The 21,139-nt window shown below is 40.4% G+C and overlaps 1 protein-coding gene and 1 long non-coding RNA gene across 2 annotated transcripts in view; one reads left to right on the forward strand and one right to left on the reverse strand.

Moving 5' to 3' along the window:
• Window positions 1–16,634, forward strand: part of ITGA2 (integrin subunit alpha 2) — a 105,267-nt gene extending 88,633 nt beyond the window's left edge. Inside the window, exons 24-30 of the mRNA XM_059916368.1 lie at window positions 1,683–1,785; window positions 3,270–3,380; window positions 4,358–4,462; window positions 6,351–6,464; window positions 9,604–9,693; window positions 12,176–12,292; window positions 12,754–16,634. Of these exons, the coding sequence (XP_059772351.1) occupies window positions 1,683–1,785; window positions 3,270–3,380; window positions 4,358–4,462; window positions 6,351–6,464; window positions 9,604–9,693; window positions 12,176–12,292; window positions 12,754–12,834 (721 nt within the window). The 3' untranslated portion in view covers window positions 12,835–16,634. The remainder of the gene's footprint in view (window positions 1–1,682; window positions 1,786–3,269; window positions 3,381–4,357; window positions 4,463–6,350; window positions 6,465–9,603; window positions 9,694–12,175; window positions 12,293–12,753) is intronic.
• Window positions 817–16,910, reverse strand: LOC132362228 (uncharacterized). The gene is made up of 3 exons (XR_009502310.1): window positions 16,750–16,910; window positions 4,519–4,589; window positions 817–1,120 (listed from the first exon to the last, which is right to left on the reverse strand). It is a non-coding gene; the product is annotated as an uncharacterized LOC132362228 (long non-coding RNA).
• Between the last annotated feature and the right edge of the window lie 4,229 nt (window positions 16,911–21,139).

Raw genomic sequence — 21,139 nt, forward strand, 5'->3', positions numbered from 1 at the left:
CCTTCCAGATACAGGGTTTATTTACCTACCAGGATATATGCATCACACACACACACACACACACACACACACACACACAGAGTTTACTTTTTTTGAAAAAAAGTCCTACCCAATTATTGAGTATATCCCTTAGGAATCACTTTGATACTGTATAAGTGTGTAATTATTTTGTGCAAATATGATGGATGGAAATAGATGACAGTAGAGTTACTTCTAAAACAGGATCCGCCTGAGTATAGCTAACTGCTAATATAAATATATTGATCAATACTTAAGTAACTGAAGGAACACTTAAGTAACATGGAAAAATACTGGATCTCTTTAAAATGCAAAAACAGAGCATATTAATCAATTTAAAAACTGGCCATACTTAGGGGCTCGCACAAAGATCTTCTGGAAGGCAAAGGGAATAATTCATGGACATACAGCCAGACTTTCTGTTTTATTTTCTTTTATTGTAATTAATTTTCATTGGGGTCAGGCTTTCTGTTTCAAATCCTAGTCAGTTTTCCCATTTTCCATGTAAGGCTGACAAATCATTGTTTCCTCTCATAGACATAACCTTGACAAATACTACATCTATTTAAGTCCCTATGGCATATTTTCCTTTTGAGAATTTGGGAAAAAATTCTAAGGCATAAAAAAAGAAAAAGGCAAGATTTTCAGTAAAGAAACCAAAAAACTCTATCTCAGAAAATATCCAATTTTTTTTTTTTTTTTTTGGAAATAGAATCAACATCCTGTAGTTAGGATAAATTGTCTGTTGGGAATAAATATTGCTTCTCAGACTCCCATCCCTGCTATCTACCCTCCACCCCTCAATGAAGCTACCCTAGTTGAAATCCATCCTCAGATTCCCAGAAATGAGTGAAGAGAGGGAATGGTATTCAGTTACCTTCCAGTCTGAGTGGTCCTGTGGGGTTCCCTCTGGCCTGGTCATCACTTCACTTGCAAACCCTGCTCAGCAGCCCCAAGCAAAGAAGTCCAATTAGGCCAGTGCCTCTAGGCCTAGTCTAATAAAACTCCTGGGTCAGCCACCTTAGAGATGGTCTGTATGGTCAGTGGTGGAAACAGACTGACCAACCCCAATTCAGACCAAAGCGTCAGAGCTGGTTTGGAACTAGGGAAGAATAGCAAGAGGGAATAATAAGTAAAATGTATACCCCGTTTCACAGGCATCCAGTGATGAGTAGTGCAGGAGCTAATGCCCGATATCTTATCATGGTATTTCAGCCATCATACCAAGTGGAGAATCCTCTGCCTTATAAATCCATTCACCCAATCAATAAGGACCAAGTGGCCACTGTATTAACACACCTGTCAATATATCTTGACACACCTGTCAAGATATAATATCTTGAGAAGAGTTTCACTACAAATTCTTAAGTAATACATTTGTATTTATTTTAGAAACTTTACAACTGACACACATATAAGACAAAGAATCTCAGCAGAATGATCATTAAGGGATATGTTTTGAAAGGAACTTGTTTTAGCCTTAGAAATGTATACTGGATCATAAGTCCATAATAAGCATTTGTTTTCATTTAATGTTTTGTACCTAAATGTAAACTCTTTCACTTGTAAAATAAGCTAGAAGATATTTAGATAAAAGAAATATTAAACTTCAAGAACACAACAGCATAACTAAAATATTCGGCTTTGCAAACATCATCCAACAGATCTACCAACATAAATTTTTATGAAGTCGCCTCGGATGGGAATATTCCTTCTATTGTGAACAATTTTGAAGATATTGGTCCAAAATTCATCTTCTCCATTAAGGTTGGTAAGCCTAACATAAGAATGGAAAATCAAGAGAAAGGGGGAAAAAAATGAGGGCAGGAGGAGAAGAAGAGAGTAAAAAGAAGTTGAAATACACCAGTGGTTCTCAAACTTGAGCACGCATTAGAATCACCTGGAGTCTTGTTAAAACACATGTCACTGGGCTCCATCTCCAGTGTTTCTGATTCAGAAGGTCTGGGGTGGACCTAACAATGTGCAGTTCTAACAAGTTCCCAGGTGATGCTGATGCTTCTGGGCCGGGTGCCATACTTTGAGAACTACTAAGGTAGACCATTGATAAGTAAACAGGTGGGCCTTGTACATAGCTATGTGTTCTGGGTAAGGGATAATCGATGTATTTTGAAAGCAAATGTTGCACATTAATCAACAGAGCAGTAATATAATGATACTACTATGGACAAAAGTCTCTGAAATATAATCAGTATGCCAATTTATCCTTGGAAACCACTTCTATTTGAGAAGCTCACCATTTGTATACAAATATTTATTTTGTACAGTCATGCTAAGTAGTATATAAAAATATTTTAAAATCAGTTTCTATTGGCTATTACTTAGTAATTATTAAAGTTTGTTTTCAGTTATATAAAGAGAAATGAATTTATGAGAGAATGATATTTTATAATAACATTGCATAAACTTTGGAAATTAAAAAGGGAAGAATCCATCCACCGCCCTTAATCATTACCATTTTATTTTTGTACATTTCCTATAAGTCTTTCACATGGTTGCAACTCTATAATTCAGTGATTTAAAAAGTCCTTAAAGGAGTCTTGATTTGTGATCCAGATACTGGAATTTATAAAATGTACATGGTATTTGGCAACTACTTTTTTAATAAAACATTTAGTCAATTAGTAGTAAATATTATAAAATAATATTCAAAGAGCATGTAGTAAGTATCAGCCTTTGTATGAAGTGCTTTATGTATGTTAACCCATTTAATTCCCAGATCAGTTATGAGATTGATAGGATTATTATTCCTATGAGTGTTCTTTAAAATGTTTAACAACCAGTAGGGCATGAGCCCTGCACAATTAGGACAGACTTTCCACCAGCGAGAACAGAGGCTGTATCTGTGCATACCTACTGATTTGCCCATTATCTTTATTTTACAAATGAGAAAACTGAAGCACAAAGAGGTCAAGTACCTTGCCCAAGCCACACTGCTAGTCAGGGGCAGAGTGGGACTCTATGCCCTAGCAGACCAAACCCACAGATGGTATGTGTTTTTAATCACCTCCTAAGTCACAAATTATTTACCAGTTAAAATTGTAGATGTTGATATTCTTCCAAGAGGTAAAACACAGCGAGCCAAAGAGTGACCATGAAGTAATGACTCACTTTCATATGGACTCACTCTTACCACTTAATAGTTGCCCCTCATCAACACTGAGGTTATTGATCACGTTCCTTCCAACATGTGTATGATGTAGCGGCAATCAGAACGTTTTCTTACTACATAGGTAACAACAGGAAGTGTTCCTGTCAGCATGGCATCTGTAATCATCCATATCCCTCAATACACCAAAGGCAAGAACCCGCTGATGTACCTGACTGGGGTGCACACGGACCAGGTAAGTGCAGCCAAATTGCCTATAAAAACGTGTACCTTCCATACGGAAATGTTCCATGAGGTGGGGGTGATCATGTCTGCATCATATAGACAAGAAATTAAAAAGATAACCCCTATGCACCCTGAGTGCCAGGTAACTAGCAGTTAATTTCATATTAGAAGCAGGATATCGTTATAAGAAATGTCTGAGTCTAGGGATGTACAGATGGCAGAAATTATTAAAACCTCCTTCTGACCAGCTGAAGATCTGACTTTGTCAGAGCCCTGTTTATAGAGAAGTTAGTTGGCTGGGAAGTGAGAGGTTGAACCCATAGTGGGAGAGTAGTTGGTCTACACAGCTGCAGTCAGTAGCTGGTCTTCAAGCTGCCAGCCTGGATTTTCAACTGGTAGTTGTCAACCTTGGTTGCTCATTTAATCACCTGGGTCGCTTTTTAAATGTGTGCTGCCCAGACCTACCCCAGGCAATTAAATCAGAATCTCCAGGGCTAAGGCTCTAGCACCAGTGTTTTTCTTTAAAAGCCCTCTGGGTATTTCTCTAAAAGCCCCCCCGGCTACAGAGGTGCTGTAGCCAAACCCCTGACAGTGGCTCAGCCATAGTCTAGCACTTAGCTAATGCTACAGCAGTGTTACTTCCGTGCTGTTTATAGGTGACTACAGGAAAGCAAAATCCTAAATTGTTCCACAGAAAAGAACCCTGAATTAAATAAATCACTCACAGACAATTGTTATTACAAATTTGTGTCATCACATGTGGGCTGCAAGAACCAGCGCCATGCCATCGACTCACATCAGGAGGATTTGAATACTTCAGGGTTTACATTAGTGATGAACAGAAGTGTGGCCAGGTCAGCACAGTGAAGAGAATCCGGGGAGCCCCTCCCCTGCCCCAACATGTGACAATAGGATTTCCTAACAAGTCGAAAATAACATCATAAACCATCTTGCTTCCTAAGACTGATTTGATGTCCTTCTTTGTAGGCTGGTGACATCAGTTGCAAAGCCGAAATAAATCCACTGAAAATAGGACAAACATCATCTTCTGTATCTTTCAAGGGTGAAAATTTCCGTCATGTAAAAGAATTGGTGAGGACAGGTTAATGGGGTGAAAACTTCCTTTAGTGATTCATTGTTTGTTTTACCTGGAAATTGAGGCACTTCTTTTTTCCTGCCACCTCAGGTGGTAGAACTTTCCTATTTTGCCTTTGATGATCTGTGTGAATCAAGAAAATACACGCTGAAATCTAGGTTATTGGAATTATTATTTATGCCATTATTATAAAATACATATTCCAAATTTCATGATATTAAAAGGACTCCATGTCAAACTGTGTCATGCACGTTGGAAACGTTGCAAAGAGCTGAGCGGGAGCTGGGCATGTTTGGGAGGTGAAGCCCCCTCACCTCCTCCACATAATCACTGATGTCTTCTATTGAGCTGTTAAATTTGACTCTCTGACCACCCTTCTCTGTTTTCAATATTTTGTCATCTCCTGTTCGAGAGTTATGCCACTTTTTTGGGAAAGACACTTGTGTAGCATCTAGCATGGTGCTTGGCACATATGAAGTATTCAAATAAGCAAACATTTAGTAAACAGTAAAAGCTAAACCAACCTCAGTTCTCCCCTATGAACAACATTGAAATTCTCCTGTTTTTCTTTTATTGCAATTATTTTATTTCATGAAGGATGGGAAAATAGGAGAATGAACAGTTTCTTATTTAAGTAACTATAGTGTAATTACAGTGTAAATGTGGTCTAAATCTGAACAGAGGTATGTAAAAATGCTCAGGAGAAACTCATCTCAGGGTATGAGATGAGTTATACCTCTCAGCATTTTCCTTATTTTTGTGAAAATGTTTTGATTTTGTAAAAAAGGCAACTTCTGTGAACAATATAGAGGAGACATAACACGAAAAACAAAGAAGAAACTAAAGTTCTCCAGAAATCTAACAGCTGACCACTTAACATTTAATGAACATTCTTCTTTACCTCTAATCATTAACCTACATATAAGCACATGTACACTGCTACATAAATGGACCAAGCTACCTTTTTTCATTGGCTGGTATGTCACAGATCTTTTAATAGGCTTTATTTTTAGAGCAATTTTAGGTTCACAGCAAAATTGAGTCTAAATTACAGAAATTTCCCATATACCTCTTGCCCCACTTACCCACAGCCTCCTACACTATGAACCCGCCGCCCCCCCCGCCCCCCTGCCCAGAGTGGTACATTTGTTTCAATTGATGAACCTACACTGACACATCATAATTACCCAAAGTCCATGGTTTACATTAGGTTACCCTTGATGTACGTTCTATCGGTTTGGACGAACGTACAATGACATGGATCCACTGTTACGGTGTGCAGAATGGTTCACCACCCAGAAACTCCTCTGCGCTCCACCTGTTCATCCCTCCTTCCCCCCTAACCCTTGGCAACCACTGATTCTTTTACTGACAACTTTTTTAAAATTCAAGGAGTGCATCTGTATCATGAGGTTACTGACTAAATTGTACTACATTTTGTGTATGTATATTCAATAATTAACTAGTGCACTGCTGATAAACACGGATTGTTTAGTCTTTTGGGTTTTTTAAAATTTTTATTTTACACTGGAGTATAGTTGATTAACAGTCTTGTGCGGGTTGTTGTTTCTCTTTAACTCTGAGAAACAGTAGTTCAGTAAACAGGCCTGCTGTACTCTTCTGCACACACTTATGATTATCTCCTGAGGCCTTCCACACAGATGGGAAGCGGCAGGGGCAAAGGACATGCACTTTTTACATTTTGAAGCAAAGTGCTAAAAATCTCCAGAAGAAGGGTTGTAACTAGTAATAGTTCATGAGATTGCTGATTTCCTTAGATCCTTCCCAGTACTGGGTTTTACCTGTCTTTGTAAAATTTTGGTGTTTATTTTTTAAAGCCCGTACTAACTCTCTCTTCTTTTACCCTTGACTCCAACCTGAAAGAACTGCAGAACCGCTTCATGTAGTAACGTCACCTGCTGGCTGAAAGACCTTCAGGTGAAAGGAGAATACTTCCTTAATGTGTCTACCAGAATTTGGAACGGGACTTTTGCAGTAGTAAGTATCAGCTTTGTTTATTTGGCTCATTGATAGCAATGAAACATAAGCCTTCACTGTCAATAAGGTCGCACCCTCTGACAAAATTAGCATTCTGACTAATGTCAGCTGTGCCCAGTGACCCAGAGCAATCTTACCTTGGAAGGCAGTATGCTTCCATCCCTTTCCAAAGCTTGCTCAACCTGGCTGGGCCTCAGAATCACCTGGGCTGCTTGTAAAGCATCTGCTTCATAGATTCCATGCCAACCTACTACAGCAGAATCTCTGGAAATGGTGTCAGGATCCCCTCGGCTGCCTGGGGTGCGGTGGGCCACCTGCTCTGTCTTCCTCCTCCTCCTCTTGACTTTTCTGACTTCTGCTCTTCTCCACCACACCCAAATCAAAGTGCCTCAATTCCTTGTGCTCCCAGGTGACTGTTGATTGATCTCAAACTACCTGGTAGATGAATCTAACCTATGAATCCATTGTCCTATATTAGAGCCAGGTGTAACCACTCTGCTCTCCTGTTTATAATCCCTTCCCTGGTGGAAGCCCCGGTGTGCTTACAGTTTTTTTAAGTCATTTCAATCTCACAACGAGTTTGAGGAATGTGCCAGAATGATGTCAGAGTGTTTTTCCAATTGGCAGGTGTGACTTGGCAGTAGTGATATCTGCTTTCAGCAGAGATTTCGGTAGCCAGAATTTCAATCTGGCACGAAGTGTAAGGATGGACAGAGCTCCTTACATCTGACTACATAAGTGGCGAGCTGTTCATTTTACTAACACTGGCTCTGATTGAGGCAGCAAAATAGAAATTAGTTTGAAACCTCCAGGGGGCCTTGTGGCTCTCAGTGAATTTTTTTTAAACGAATAAATCAGTCTTCAAGGTGCTCACCAACCATACCCTATTCCCTATTTTCTAACCACTTCATGATCTCTCCAACAAACCCCTCCCTGCTATGGAGTTTTATGTCACATCAGAGAACTTGGCTCCCTCCGAACTTGGCCCCGGAACCAAAATATAAGCAATATTCTTCGATAAAGACATGATAGAAAGAGGAATTGTGAAAGGCAGGTGAAAAACTAGAGAAGTGGAGGAGTGATGAGTTGGGTTGTCTCCTTGTTTGCCTTTATTTGGTTTTCTTGTTAGTTGCATTTGCTTTCAAGCCTTCAGGATGCCTCTAAATCCTGTAAGATGCAAAGCAGGCAGTTATACCATCATCCCAGCTGCTGCAGTTTGGTGCTCAGTTTTACCCGTTGGATCTTGGCTCCTTGGATTTGAGGAACAAATGTTTTCATAGTAACCTTTGCCAGCTGGGAAGGAAAACGGACTGTTGCAAATCAAAAGGCAATCACCCCGGCTCTGTAAAAAGCATTTGGTTTTTCTTGAGTTTGTTTAAAGCTACATCATTTTAACTGTAAGACTTTTTATAGTACCTTCCCCAAGGTTTTCAGAAGCAGCAGTTTCATTTCTGGAAGCAAAATTCTGAAGAAGTGTATTATTTATGCTTTTTCAACATGGTTATGATAGTTAAGCTGAAAAACACCCCTGAGAGTTATTGCATATCAAGTCCTACACATCTTCCTCCTTCATGAAAGGTCAAATGTTTATCCCCACCTTGTTTTGAACCATTTCAACAGTGGATGTTCTCAGACCATCTAGGAGATCCAGTCTGAAATATGAATCCTACTTCCTGTATTAGAGCCCATGAATATACTAACTTTTGCCCTTTTTCTGAGGCAGTGCAAGTCAACTTAACATTTCAAGTAATTTCATCACAAATTGATTGCTCAGGTTTCCAAATCAGTGGCATTGTTGGTTGCCGTTTGTGAGGAAAAGGCTTGTTGAATGCTAGCAGGTGTGTGACTTCACTCTCCTGGGTGTGCATGGTGCGCCTACCACTACTTGTTAACCCTGCAGGATACTGTGTACCCGTGCCAGGGTACAGACTTAGGAGGGCAGATATATCAGTGTTGTAAGGAAATTCTTTCATATTTAGTCTGCAGGGACTATTAAATAAGAACATTCACTTAACTGTTACTCCTTTTTAAATTTAAACCATTATCAATACTCCTAATGTTCCCCAAATAATGTATGTTTGAGAGACCAGTGATCAGGGTTAACTTCTACTGCAATCTTCCATCTTGAGAAAATTAAGGCTAATCAGAGACTGAGCCAGTGGAAAGGAAATAAATTGCTCACTTTTTGGATATGCATTCTCTCTTTCTGGCTCCCAGATATAGTTTAGCAAATTACCTCATGGAGTATATTGAATCATGTGCCCTAGTAACCACAAAAACTAAATCCTAGTAGCCAGATCATGTGAAGGCAGTTCTCAAATCTGGGCATTATATTCCATCTCGAAATAAGCGTCAGTCCCGATACTTGATTATAGAGAAAACAATATACACATCAGTAATATATCCATTGAAAAATAGATTATTTTTCTGTAACTAGACTCAGGAAGGCATGTAAAGTTATTTCATTTTTGGAGGTTACTAATAACATCAGCATAAAATGTATGCCCTTCCTATATGCCTGCCCCAAATCCAGTTATTTTTTATAAAAATGCTTAGATTAGGAAATCTGAAATTATTACTCATGTTATATAGCACTGACACAAGGTTTAGGATGTCTGCCACTGACATGCATGGTCTTTAAACAGTATTATTTTACACATGTGTACCCAGAAGAGAAATTCTCTTCCTTTTGAATCTGATTTCACATTGTTTTGTGATTTATTCAGGTAAATATTTAAAAATACCAAGTTTTCAATGTTCTCTCATGTCACAAACGTCATTGTTTTTAAAAACCTAAACTATGATCTTTCCCAATTAAAAACTTCATTTCTAAAACCTTGTTTTTCACCCGTTCACAAGTTAGAGTTACCAGGAGAGACGCTTTAACCGGCTGGTATCTAGACCCCACCCCCCAGAGACTTCATTTAATTTGCTATGGCAGGGTCCAGTCACCCGCAGGGTTTAAGTTCCCACATGGGGTCCCAGCATATCGGCGATTTAAGCACACACAGATGCTTGTCTTCAGAGTTGGCATTTGCACTTGTCACTTTCCACAAGGAAATAAATAAGGAGCATGCCGAGTTGTATACATTAACTTCTGCTAGGATAAAATATACTCTTTATTCTTCTTATGTTCCAGTCGACTTTTCAGACAGTACAGCTGACAGCAGCGGCAGAAATCGACACCTATAACCCTCAGATATATGTGATCGAAGAAAACACCGTCACGGTGAGCGCTTCGCATCCCTCCCTGTGGGCGCTGGCATCTCTGACAGGCATTCCATTTCTGACCATTTACAATAGTCACTTTCGCATCTACATGTATATAGAAGTATCTTACTGAAACTCTGAAAGTCTAATGTTTATCATGCTGAGCTTTTGATAAGGGTGTTTGCTACTCCAAAAAGCCCCTTGGTGTACTTGCCCTCCCCCTCGTCCCCACGCTGGCAAAGCTGGATCAGAAGTGATGATCTGACAGGAGGCACAAGGGAAGGGGCCCCATCGTGCTATGGCTCCCTCCTCCCTGCGCCAGGCCTCAACCAGCACCATGGCTCCTCCTTTCTGCTCACGCTTACACAAAGCAGTTTACATCCTAGGCCATGAAATCTAAGTCATGCTCCTTTGAATCATACATAGTATTTTAGAGTATTTTTGAAAGAGAAGTGCTGAAGTATGCTTAATAAATAAGGCATTTACTAGAGGGCTTTTTCTTTTTTTTTTTTAGCAGTACTCCTTAAAACTAGACACTGACACTGTGTGAAACATCCATTCATTAGATCTTCAGTCTAGAAAACTATAAATGCTTCTCTTGATTTAAAAAAAAAAAGGGTTTGGCAAAGAAATGTACGTTCACAGAAGACAAAGGCTCACTGTTCCAAGCGCTGGCACGGGACAACTTTCCTTCGCGCTGGAACTCTGGTTAGAATATGCCATATTTAGATATAGCAGGATTTCCATGCTCAGCTAATCTGCTGGCAGAGCCCTGGTCATCTTCCTCCCAACGCTTTTGTTAGGAATTGGAAGCCAGTTCAAGACTCTGCCCCGAGGCCAGCTTGGCAGCTGGCCCCAGTCCACTAGAGTCCACTGCTGCAGTCTATGGACTTGGCCAAAAAGTCAATGGCCTTGTGAACTCTGGACCTCTCTCAATGCCTGAGAGTGGAGCCCACAGCCCTGCTGTCCCACTATTGTCCCAGCAAAAATGATTCCACACAGAGGATGGTGCTCTGCTTCTGGTTTAGGACTATCAGTGAAGGCCCGCACCCTCTCTTCAGAGGCTGGGGTGTGGAAAGTCAGAAACGGAGGCAAAGGAAACGTGGGCTTCAAATTCAAAGTGCTATGAACTAAGCCTCGGGAAGGGGGAAGTACTATAGATATTTTAAAAGTTCATTTCAGAAAAATGTAGTATTCAGACAATACCTGGACCTCTGCTGAAATCTGGTGTTTTTTTTAGAAAGCAGTATTAAATAAATGCATTAATTAAAAATTCAAATTAACAATTTCAATGAACCTTTCGGGAGATTTTTCTTTTCATGGTTTTCTCTGAGCAATACTGATAAATAATAGAGGCCAACTATTACTTGTGTCTATAAAAATATTTTTTGAATCCAAATAACTATTTTAAATAAATTTTAAAATTATATTTTGGAATCCAAATAATAAATTGACCTATCCCTATAGGTAGACAAGTGATTCTTAAATTTATTTGAATTCCAGGCCCACTTAAAAAGCCGATACAAAAATCATGTACTCATAGTTCCCTAAAGATACATGGAGCCTGGATTAGGAAGTTCTAGAAGAGAGAGAAGTAGGGACATGACTGCCACTAAACAGTGAACTACATGAATCGAGTTATTTTATTCCTAAATTTCTAAAGCCTTAGTTTAGCTCGTAAAAATCCAAATGGGAAGAAATATAGTCACCAAAAGGCCAGACTCAAGTTTAGCCCAACTCATAAATTCTGTGGTGAAAAGGAGCTTATCTGCCACTGTAATTCAGTGTTAAGTCAAGTAAATAAATTAGGTTTTCTCCCCTCATTTGGCTCCAAAATTAACTCTTTGAAAATGGTTGTGATTCTTTCCCCAATTAAAAAAAAAGAATATACAGTTTTACTGTTAGAACTCTTACGGCAGCCATGCTATTACAAAGCCACAAAGACTGCCAGGAAGTAGACGTTAAGAATCATGTGTAACCTCAAGGGCAATTTATCACTGAAAAGGTCAACTTGAGCCCTGAGATATTACTTCTACTTGTTAACAATCCATATCAAATAAATCAACATTTTAGGAGCCCAATTCAAAGTTGTTGTTGTTGTTATTGTTTGATCACAAGGGATTTGGGTTGTTAATTTTTTGACTCTCCTCCCCAAGACTGGGTTCCAAATGCTTTCACTTGATGGTGAGACTGGATGCCAGAAACTAAAGTTCCAAATTTTGTAAGTGATTAAAGCATCTGAGACTGTCAGAGATGACATATCCACTAAATACTGATGCAGTTAAAGGAAGGAAATGGGAAGACTTGCATGCCTTGCCTGTATCTGCAGGAGCATTTTCTCTCGAGATTGTACTGTACAATATTTAACTGAGGAATGTGATCGTGAGGAAGTCACATCCCCTTTCCAGACCGTCACTTATAAAATTAGAGGATTTGACTCGACCATCTCACTTTTTTTCAGTGCTAAAATTAACGCAATGGTTTTGTATATACACTTACAGATTCCCATTACCATAATGAAACCCCACGAGAAAGGTGAAGTACCAACCGGAGTTATAGTAGGAAGTGCAATCGCTGGAATCCTTTTGTTATTAGCTCTGGTTGCAATTTTATGGAAGGTAAGAAATGTTTCATATTTAAAAATACAGGGGTCCTGAAGACCTCTGTCTTGAATTTCCTTATCACATGAGCAACTCTAAGTTTTATATGGTACCTCCTCGCCTATCATAAGAAAAAAGGAAATGCAAGTTTATTTGCAAATTCTCACTCATGTTTTTGAAAACAGTCAGTAAGGATTTTATCTCCTTGGTCTTGGTCCCTTTTCTCCAACCCTCCTTTCATCCAGACCCTGAATGTTTTGTTCAGCTGCAAGTAAGTAGACCCTGAAAAATTTAACTTTATGCAATTCATTTCAACTCTGGGTATTGATCTCCTCACTGAAGGGCTGATGCCAGGTCAATCACTCTGCACAGTGACCGGTCCAGAGCCCCACGATTCCCAGAGGTGCAAGGAGAGGGGAGTCTGGGTCCCATACAAAATAAGCCAGAAGTGGTAATGTTTTTACATCATCATCTTACAGCTTGGATTCTTCAAAAGAAAATATGAAAAAATGGCCAAAAATCCAGATGAAATTGATGAGACCACAGAACTCAACAGCTGAATCACCCAGCAGTTCCCACTGCAGTGGGAAGGGGCAGCATCTCAGCCAGGGTTTACTACTCGCACGAACGGATTTCTTAAAAACCCCAGTGCAACTTAATAATGTAATAGCTAAACTAGAACTGCAGGTCAGTTTGGAAAGAAACTGTGAGGGATTTGGGAGGGCAGGAGTATAAAGGGTAAAAGACTATTTTATGTTGGGGGGAAAGTGATCTTTACGTTGGCTGGTCCACAGTTTACAGGAAATGCTTCCAAACAGGAGAACTCTTAAAGAAAAATATAACCTTTCTCAAAATTTTTTGGGGGAAAAACCCAATCATTTAAAATATGATTGTTTTTAAACAACAAAAGTGGAAGTACTCGGTATAGGTATATAATTAGCTTGGATATATTGATGCTGATGGGCAGAAAAAACAACACAGGTCTTCAACTTAACGCTGCTCATCCAAAGTTGCCACAGAGGATATTTTCAGTGATAATTTTGTTTATACACTAGGTAAAATTTGCTGTTGTCAGCCCACAGCCGCTTCCTTAGAGGAGTCCCTTTCTTGCGATGATGCACTTATCAAAACATGCTTCCTGACTGGTAGAGCCTCCTGCAGAGGAAATCTCCATTTCACTGGGGGAGGGTTAGGGGCCAAAATGATTTAGTGGCCAAAGCACAAACTTTTGTTTAAAATCCGTTAACATCATTTATGGTAAAATCTTGTCTGCTGGAGGCCCCGCCTGGAAGAAGGAGGAAATTTTTCTCCTTTAGGATGGCATAACTGGCTGACCTGACTGGCTGGCTGGTAGGGGACCTTGTGAATTTTTGAAAGATGAGTAATTTCTTTGGAATCCTTCCTCCTTCCAAAATGAACCTCTCCCACCTCCTGGTGCCCCCATATTCTCCATGCCTGCTGCTGCCCGCCTTCCTCTCCAGGAGTCCAGAGTTTTCCACCCTCCTGTAACCCCTTGTCCAAATCTCCCATTCCCAGGGCAGCTGCTCTTCTCCAGGTGTGAGAAGGAAGTCATCTGTTTCACTTCCACACTTGTGTGAATTACTGTATAATCCCCTTAACTTCAGGGAGCTATTTTCATTTATTGCTAAATACGCAAGAAAAGCCCAAGTGGATTTCTAATTGTTGAGATTTCAGGCAGGGTAAACAAGGTAAAGTATAAACATCTCAGGAATTTTCAAGAAGTTACAAGGAGATATTAGAAACCACCAAATCAGCATGTGCACCTGCTGTGCTTGTCTGTTTCTGGAGGACTTACTTACACTTCCAGAAGAAGGACTTTCACCTGGGAGTTTGCTCACCAGGTAGAGTCTCATGCCCCAATTCCTGAGAGTCTTTTATTTAGTCGTCAGATCGGGATGAAGCCTGGTGACCTGTATTTTACAAGCATCCCGGTCCTTATGATGTAAATGGGCCACTGTGAGGACCACCACCCATTTCTCCTCCTGCACCTTCTTTTCTCTACTTCTGCGCCCACCTACCCTCTAGGAGGGACCGGGAGAAAAGGGGGCAGAGCTGAAGGCCGTGGGGACTATTTTATGTCAGAAAGTACATACCTAAAGTTTCAGATAGACAAGTCACTTAGCCTCTGTAAACTTCAGTGTCCTTGTTATAAAACGGGGAGAGACTGGGGCGGAGTTCAGCAGCGACGCTTTTAACTTTAAAAACCTATCTGGGTTTCTTACAACACAAATAGACAGACAATCCTCCAAGAATCTGACACTGAAAAGAATTCGGAGGAAAACAGATACTTGCCCACGTGTGCCTGTGACGGCAGTGCAGGGCTGTCTGCACAGTTACAGAATTTATTTTGCATCTGACAAAACAAACAGGGGGAAAAAAAACAATTAGAAGTAAAACATCAGGGGTTTACAGCAAAAACAGCATGGTATTCTCTAGTTACATGTGCTAGAGCCCAATTCTTTTAACAGCTGGATTCAAACACCGTTTCATTCCAAGAAAAAGTGTTTTAAAAAAAGAGTGGAGGGGAAACTGGTCATTACGTTGATAAAGACTATTTAAAAAACTGGGTAACTGCTGTATATATTTACTAGTTTTCTGATGTAATATAACTGAGAACAATGGAAGTCATCCTTTTAATTTTACTCTGCCGCCCCTTCCTTAGATGATAAAACACTAATCTGAGGTCACACGCTCACAGTGAGCTTGCGAGCTCTGGCAAGCCTTGCCTTGGATGTGCCGCCCTGACAGCACTGTGTCCATGAAGGAGTTGGATTACTATAAACTAAAAAAGTAGCCATTTGTCTCTGCACCATTTGTCACACTGGGGCAGGGTTTCTCAGCCTGGGCACTGCTGACATTTGGAGCCAGGTAATTCTTTCTTGCGGGGGCCTGACCTGTGCATTGCGGGATGTTGAGCAGCAGCCCTGGCCTCTGGCTATGGCCTCTACCTACGAATACCAGACGCTCCCTCTCCCCCCTTCATCGTGGTGATCAAAAAATGTCTCCAGACGTTGGCTAACGCCTCCTGGAAGGCAAAAATCACCCCGACTGAGAACCACTGCACTAAGCAAGTGGCCTAAATATACAACTTCTGTTACCAGATCACACATTTGAGGCAGAGGCTCTAGTGAGGAGTATTTCTCAAGCACTTTTAAGCAAAGGTTGAGTATTCATCCAAGAAATTAAAAAAGTATTTGAGAAAAAAAGCTCTGTATTCCTATTCAGCCATACTTTTATTTTAAAAGTAAGTAGAATATGGGGCTTAAAAGATGTCATCTTCAAAGTTTCCATTTCATAAATGGTGTATAGACAATATGTATAGAATGTGATAAGAATTGAGTTGCTTCATGCCTTGTGTGCTTCATGCCACACAAACCTTACAAAATAGTAAAGTAAAACAGTCTGTGAAAAAATTGCATTGAGATTTGAATTTGTGCATTGTCCATTTTAGCAGCAAAATGAGAACCGGACAGATTCCTAGCTGGCTGTGCTATTTTTATAAAATAGTAAAAGTTATTAACTGTGAAAAGAAAACTAAAACCAATTTATCATAATCACACAAGTGATTATACTACAAGTTATTATAGAAGGTATAATTTTATAACGTATCTATTCTGATATACAGCTATAACATAATATGACAGTCCCATAAATTAAGCCATCATTAAGCAGAAAGCATTAAACAGGATTCCTCAAACTGAGCTCCCTGGTCCATCATTAATACAATTTGTACACAGAAAATAATTATATACACAGCTCTTAGGACTATGCCCTCATTAACGCATACTCATTTCAATCAATTGGAAAGACTAGACCTCTAGAGGTAAAAAGTATACATGGGGGTAAAGTTTGAAACAAAAATGTTAACTATTTCTTTGAACCTTAAAGAATGAAAATGTAGCCATTATGTAAATATAAAAAGCTGGTTTCATTCGTACCTGATTTAGTTTGGCAGATAAAGTCAAAATGTAAATGTATATATTGCACAACTATGTTAAATTGTATATTTTTTTAAAGACAAATTGTCTAGGATAGTTTCCTTCACACATAATGTATAAATCTTTGTTAAGTATATTTGCTTTTTTGATAAACTGGTTTTTGTCTTTTTTTCTCTCCACCAAAAATATAAAAATGAATATGCATGTTTGTATATGAAGTTTCACAATTCGTTTGATTTTTGAGAAGCAAAAGATCAAATTGGAGCAGTAATCAACATAAACTAGTTAAGAGCTTTTCTCCTATTAAAGTATGAGAATCAAACAGAAAAGTATTATTTAATTGTAAACCCCTCTTTAAATACCACATTACTGAATACAATTAAAATCATTTTGAAAATAAAGCTATTTACTTTGGAATTTGAATTTTACGACAACGTATTTCACTGTATTTATCTCATGCACTCACTGTGCTTCAGAACACATTCAAAACTCAGCAGAAGAAGAGTGAGGACGTACCTAACCTCTTACGTTAGTAGCAGTGGCCACAAGGATGCCTTTGCAGGAACCTTAAACTGCCTTCATAGCTTAGAGACTAGGTGTAAAGCCTTGCTCCGCACAATGTGGTCGACGGGTAGGCAGCACCGCATCACCTGGAGGCTGTTACAAAATGCAGATCTCAGGTGCCACACAGAACTGAATTCCAACTGGAAGTTTAACAAGATCACCAGATGATTCATATTATGTTAAAGCTTGAGAAGCACTACTCTAAAGCACAACTTACCTCTAGATATAAATATGTGCTTGATATAGAAAAAATAAAATTGGTCAAACCGCTGCAGCCTATATGAGTAGTCATCTGCATAGTGTTTTTAAAAAATTTAATAGTAAGCAAGAGGGTTTACATCCTAAGGATTAAATATGCTGAAATGAACGTGCTGAAATTATAAAACAAGATACATATCAGGCTCATAGACTGGCCCTCATTCTATAGCTGGCGCATCAATGCAAAGGTTGCTGGGTGTGTGTTGCCTTTCACACCTATGCACAAACATCTCCAGTTCCTACCAGGTGAACCTCCACGTGCCTTCCTCAATTTGGCCCATCTCAATTCTGGTGAAGCACATCATAAGGGCAGCTGATTGCAGAACCACTACCAGTAAGCGTATCTGGTATGCTTCGTACATTAAAATACAACTTTGGAGAAAAAGAACATTCATTTTTCTTTGGATTGTCACAGAGTAGGTTAAAGACCTGTATCAAATCTACCATTCTGTCCCAAATTGGAAAAGTTTTATATTTATGTATTTTTAAAAAGTAATTCCTTTTATTCATTCTATATCACCTTTTAAAAACTACATAGAACATTTTAAAAAATTTCCTCATCCTATCATAACCCTTTAATATTTTAAACTAAGATACCAATTAAAGATTGGAAATAATCTTATTCAAAAAGAGGGACTGATTTTCATCTTAGGACCACTCCAACCTAACTAAAAGAAAAAGGCTACTAACTAAACTGAACTTCTTTTTTTTTTTTTTTTTTTTTTTTTTTTTAAACTGAACTTCTTGATTCTGTGCAAAATAAAAGTAAAAAGCTAACTCAAGTTGTTCTTACTATAGCCCTAGCTCTACTGCCCTCTGCTGGGTGAGCTACCTAACTACACCACACAAATCGTTACTGCCTGAAGAGAGGCCTTTACTACAACTAGGTGCTCAGGAACTATGTAGGAGAGACATTGCAGGATGGGAGTGAGGAAGAGAGTGCAGAAGAAAAGCTGCACCTATCCACTCATTCATGTAGCCAGATACTTTTACGCATCTGTAAGCACTACAACTACACATCGTGTCACGTGTGTTTAATTTGGGGGCACAATACTTAACACCGACGGAACTTCTGAGCACTCTTGAGTGCATGTCATGGTTAGACACTGTGGTGACAGAGACAAAAAATTCCTGGCCTCAGGAAGCTGACAGTCTAGTGATGGAGATAAACGAACAGATGCAGTACATGAGGTAGTGGTTAAGTGCCACTGCAAGATATTAAGTAGAGCAAGGGAAGGGAACAGGAATCCAGTTTTAAATAGGGTAGTCAGAGAAGGCTCTCTGAGGAGGTGACATTTAATTAGGGAGGAAGTGAGGAAATAAAGTGAGGAAGCAAACTATAAGAATTCCTGGAGGAAGGGCATTCTAGACAAAGAGACCGGCAAGGACTCTTAGGGAGAATAAGCCTGCCACAAAGCACCATAGCAAAGCAGGGAGCCTGGTGCAGGAGAGGAGGTGAGAGGGGCAAGCAGGAGCCCGATCATGTAGGCTGTAGGTCATGATAAGAACGCTGAAGTTCCAGGATGTGATTACCTATCAGAAGGTTCAAGTAGGATGACCAAGTGACCTAAGTGGGAGAAGGAAGGGGGACTGTCACCAGGCCACAGCAACAGTCCAGGAGAAATGGAGTGGTGGCTTGGATGACAAATGTAGCAGCGGAAAAAAGAAATGAGTGGATTCAAAAGATATCCAGGAGTTGTTTTCTAAGATTCAAACTTCTGGCTCCTTAATCACTATTTCTCAAAACATGCTGAAAATACAGTGGCTCAACATCATATCTAAAGGACAAAAATACCCACAAAATCACAAAACACTTCATTTGTTGACCATCCACTATTACTTTCATTCAAAGATAAAATTCTTTAAGTTTTGCTACCTGTTAAAAAACTTGAAACACGAGTAATCTGAGTTTCCTACTTCTTGGGTGAATTTACATAGGCTGTCATACAAAGCCACAGTTCCAAAGCGACTTTAAGCATTACAATCCACTTAAAGGCCGATTTTTTTAGGTTACTCTTATAATTAGTTAAGCAACTAAGTTACGGGTATAGAAAGGCTGTGTCAAAGTGATGCTAGCCCATTATTACCTCACCACCAATTAACACTGCCACACCTAAGAAACTGGGGATCAAAGACCCTATTTAAATCCAGTGCAATGCACTAAAAACTGTCAGGGATGTTCCATCCCAATTTTAGCATGCCCCAGATTAACCCCTTAACCTCTGTATTGGAGACTTAAAAGCATAATAGTCTGTGTTCCTGACTTAGAACAAAACCTACTCAAAATTAAGACATGATTCTTTAATAAAACATGCTTAGAGAATACTTTATGTTCTTTAAATATTTAATTACCATCAATAAAGATCCTCTAAAGAAATATTTGAGTAGAAAAATCCTGAAATCCACATATACCTCATACGGACATATATGACATAATAAACAACATATGAACAACATGGGTGCAAAATCCCGGGAATATCTGGTGGCCCAGTAATCTCATGATACTGTGCTTTCACACAGAATGTAACTGACTCTTGTCCAACCACCAGCCCCTGTTCTCAAATAGGAGCAGGACAAAGTCTGGTGGGAGGGAGGCAGGCAATGAATTCAGAGAGGGTAAGGTTGAGACCAGACAGGCAACCCCATCTCGGTAAGAGAACAGTTGGTGGAGGATTTCTTAGCCTTCCCAGGATTCTTCTGGTCCAATCTCTGAATAGGTGAAGGAATAAACACCAAGTAAGCAGGAGATTCCTAATGTCCATATGGCTGTTCCATAGGTCCCAGCCAAAGACAGGATACAGGATATTCCCCATGGTATCTAATATTGGCAGACAAAGACCACTGGTGGGTGCCTGGCACAGAACAGGCATTCAGTATTTGTTGAATAAATGAATTCCTTAGGTAAAAAATGCTTCGCTAGATGTAACTAGTGATATTACTGAAAAAAAAATCTTTGGGTATGAAAGGATAAGTCTTTGTTCCCAAAATGCATAATGAAAATTTTATGATGATGTCAACTGCCCAAAATTATGCCAATATATTATTACTTTAAAAACTATATGGAGGTCAGATCAAGATGCCAAAGTAGGAGGACATGGAGCTCACCTCCCCTGACAAACATATCAAAATACATCTACATGTGGAACAATTCACACAGAAAACCAACCAGAAACTTGGCAAAAGAACCCCTACACCACTGAAATGGCAAGAGAGATTTCCACATAACTGGGTAGGATGGAAAAGAGGCATCAAGTTGGGACCTCCGCCCCTGGAAGGGATCTGAAAGGAAGAGAAGGTCCGCACAGGTGAACCCTCCTCCTGGGGTGTGAGCAGGCCAAGCCACAGACGGGGCATCCCAGTCCCGGGGTCCTACGCAGAGGAGACAAGCCTGGTTGGCTGCTGGGAAAACTGCTGGGGCAGATAGAGGGGCTGGAGAAGCCTAAACTCTGTTCTTGAGGAGTGCACGCGTGCCGGCTTGCCAACGATCAGGGTGGAGAGGGCCTTGCACTGCTGGCTGCCACCTCGCTGCACTCCCCAATCCAAGCAGGGTGAACACCCTGGGCCCTGCTCGCTCCACATCACATCTTGGCACAAGAGCTCAGCCAGCCGGACCCTGGGAAAAGACTCATTCTCGCTACGCAGAGACAGTCCAGGGGGCCAGGGGTGATCCAGGTGGGGCAGCAACGGCCACTGTAAGCACACGCACAGGCAGTGCCACTGGAACAGGCTGCGGTCAGTCTCCCGGCCGAGCAAGCACCCTGGCCCCACCCACTCCACAACCTGGCACTGGATCTGGGGCAGACAGGTCCTGGGAAGACTGCCACAGAGGCAGCCCAGACCTCTGGTGGCAGAACAGCCACCTCAATTCCTGCAGCCACACGCCCCAACCTCCAGCCCCAGCCTAGCAAATGCTCCGGCCCCAGCCACTCCAAGCCACAGCCCTGCACTAGATCTGGGACAAACACAATAGGGGAAGAGACGGGACCTTGGGCTGTGTGTGAGCAGAGCCATAGACACCTACACAGGCACCACCTCGGTCCTCTGTGAGCTCACGGGCCTCACTTGCTTCAGCACTCCCCTCCTT

This window comes from Balaenoptera ricei, chromosome 3, assembly GCF_028023285.1.
Source record: "Balaenoptera ricei isolate mBalRic1 chromosome 3, mBalRic1.hap2, whole genome shotgun sequence".
Taxonomy (NCBI): Eukaryota; Metazoa; Chordata; class Mammalia; order Artiodactyla; family Balaenopteridae; genus Balaenoptera; species Balaenoptera ricei.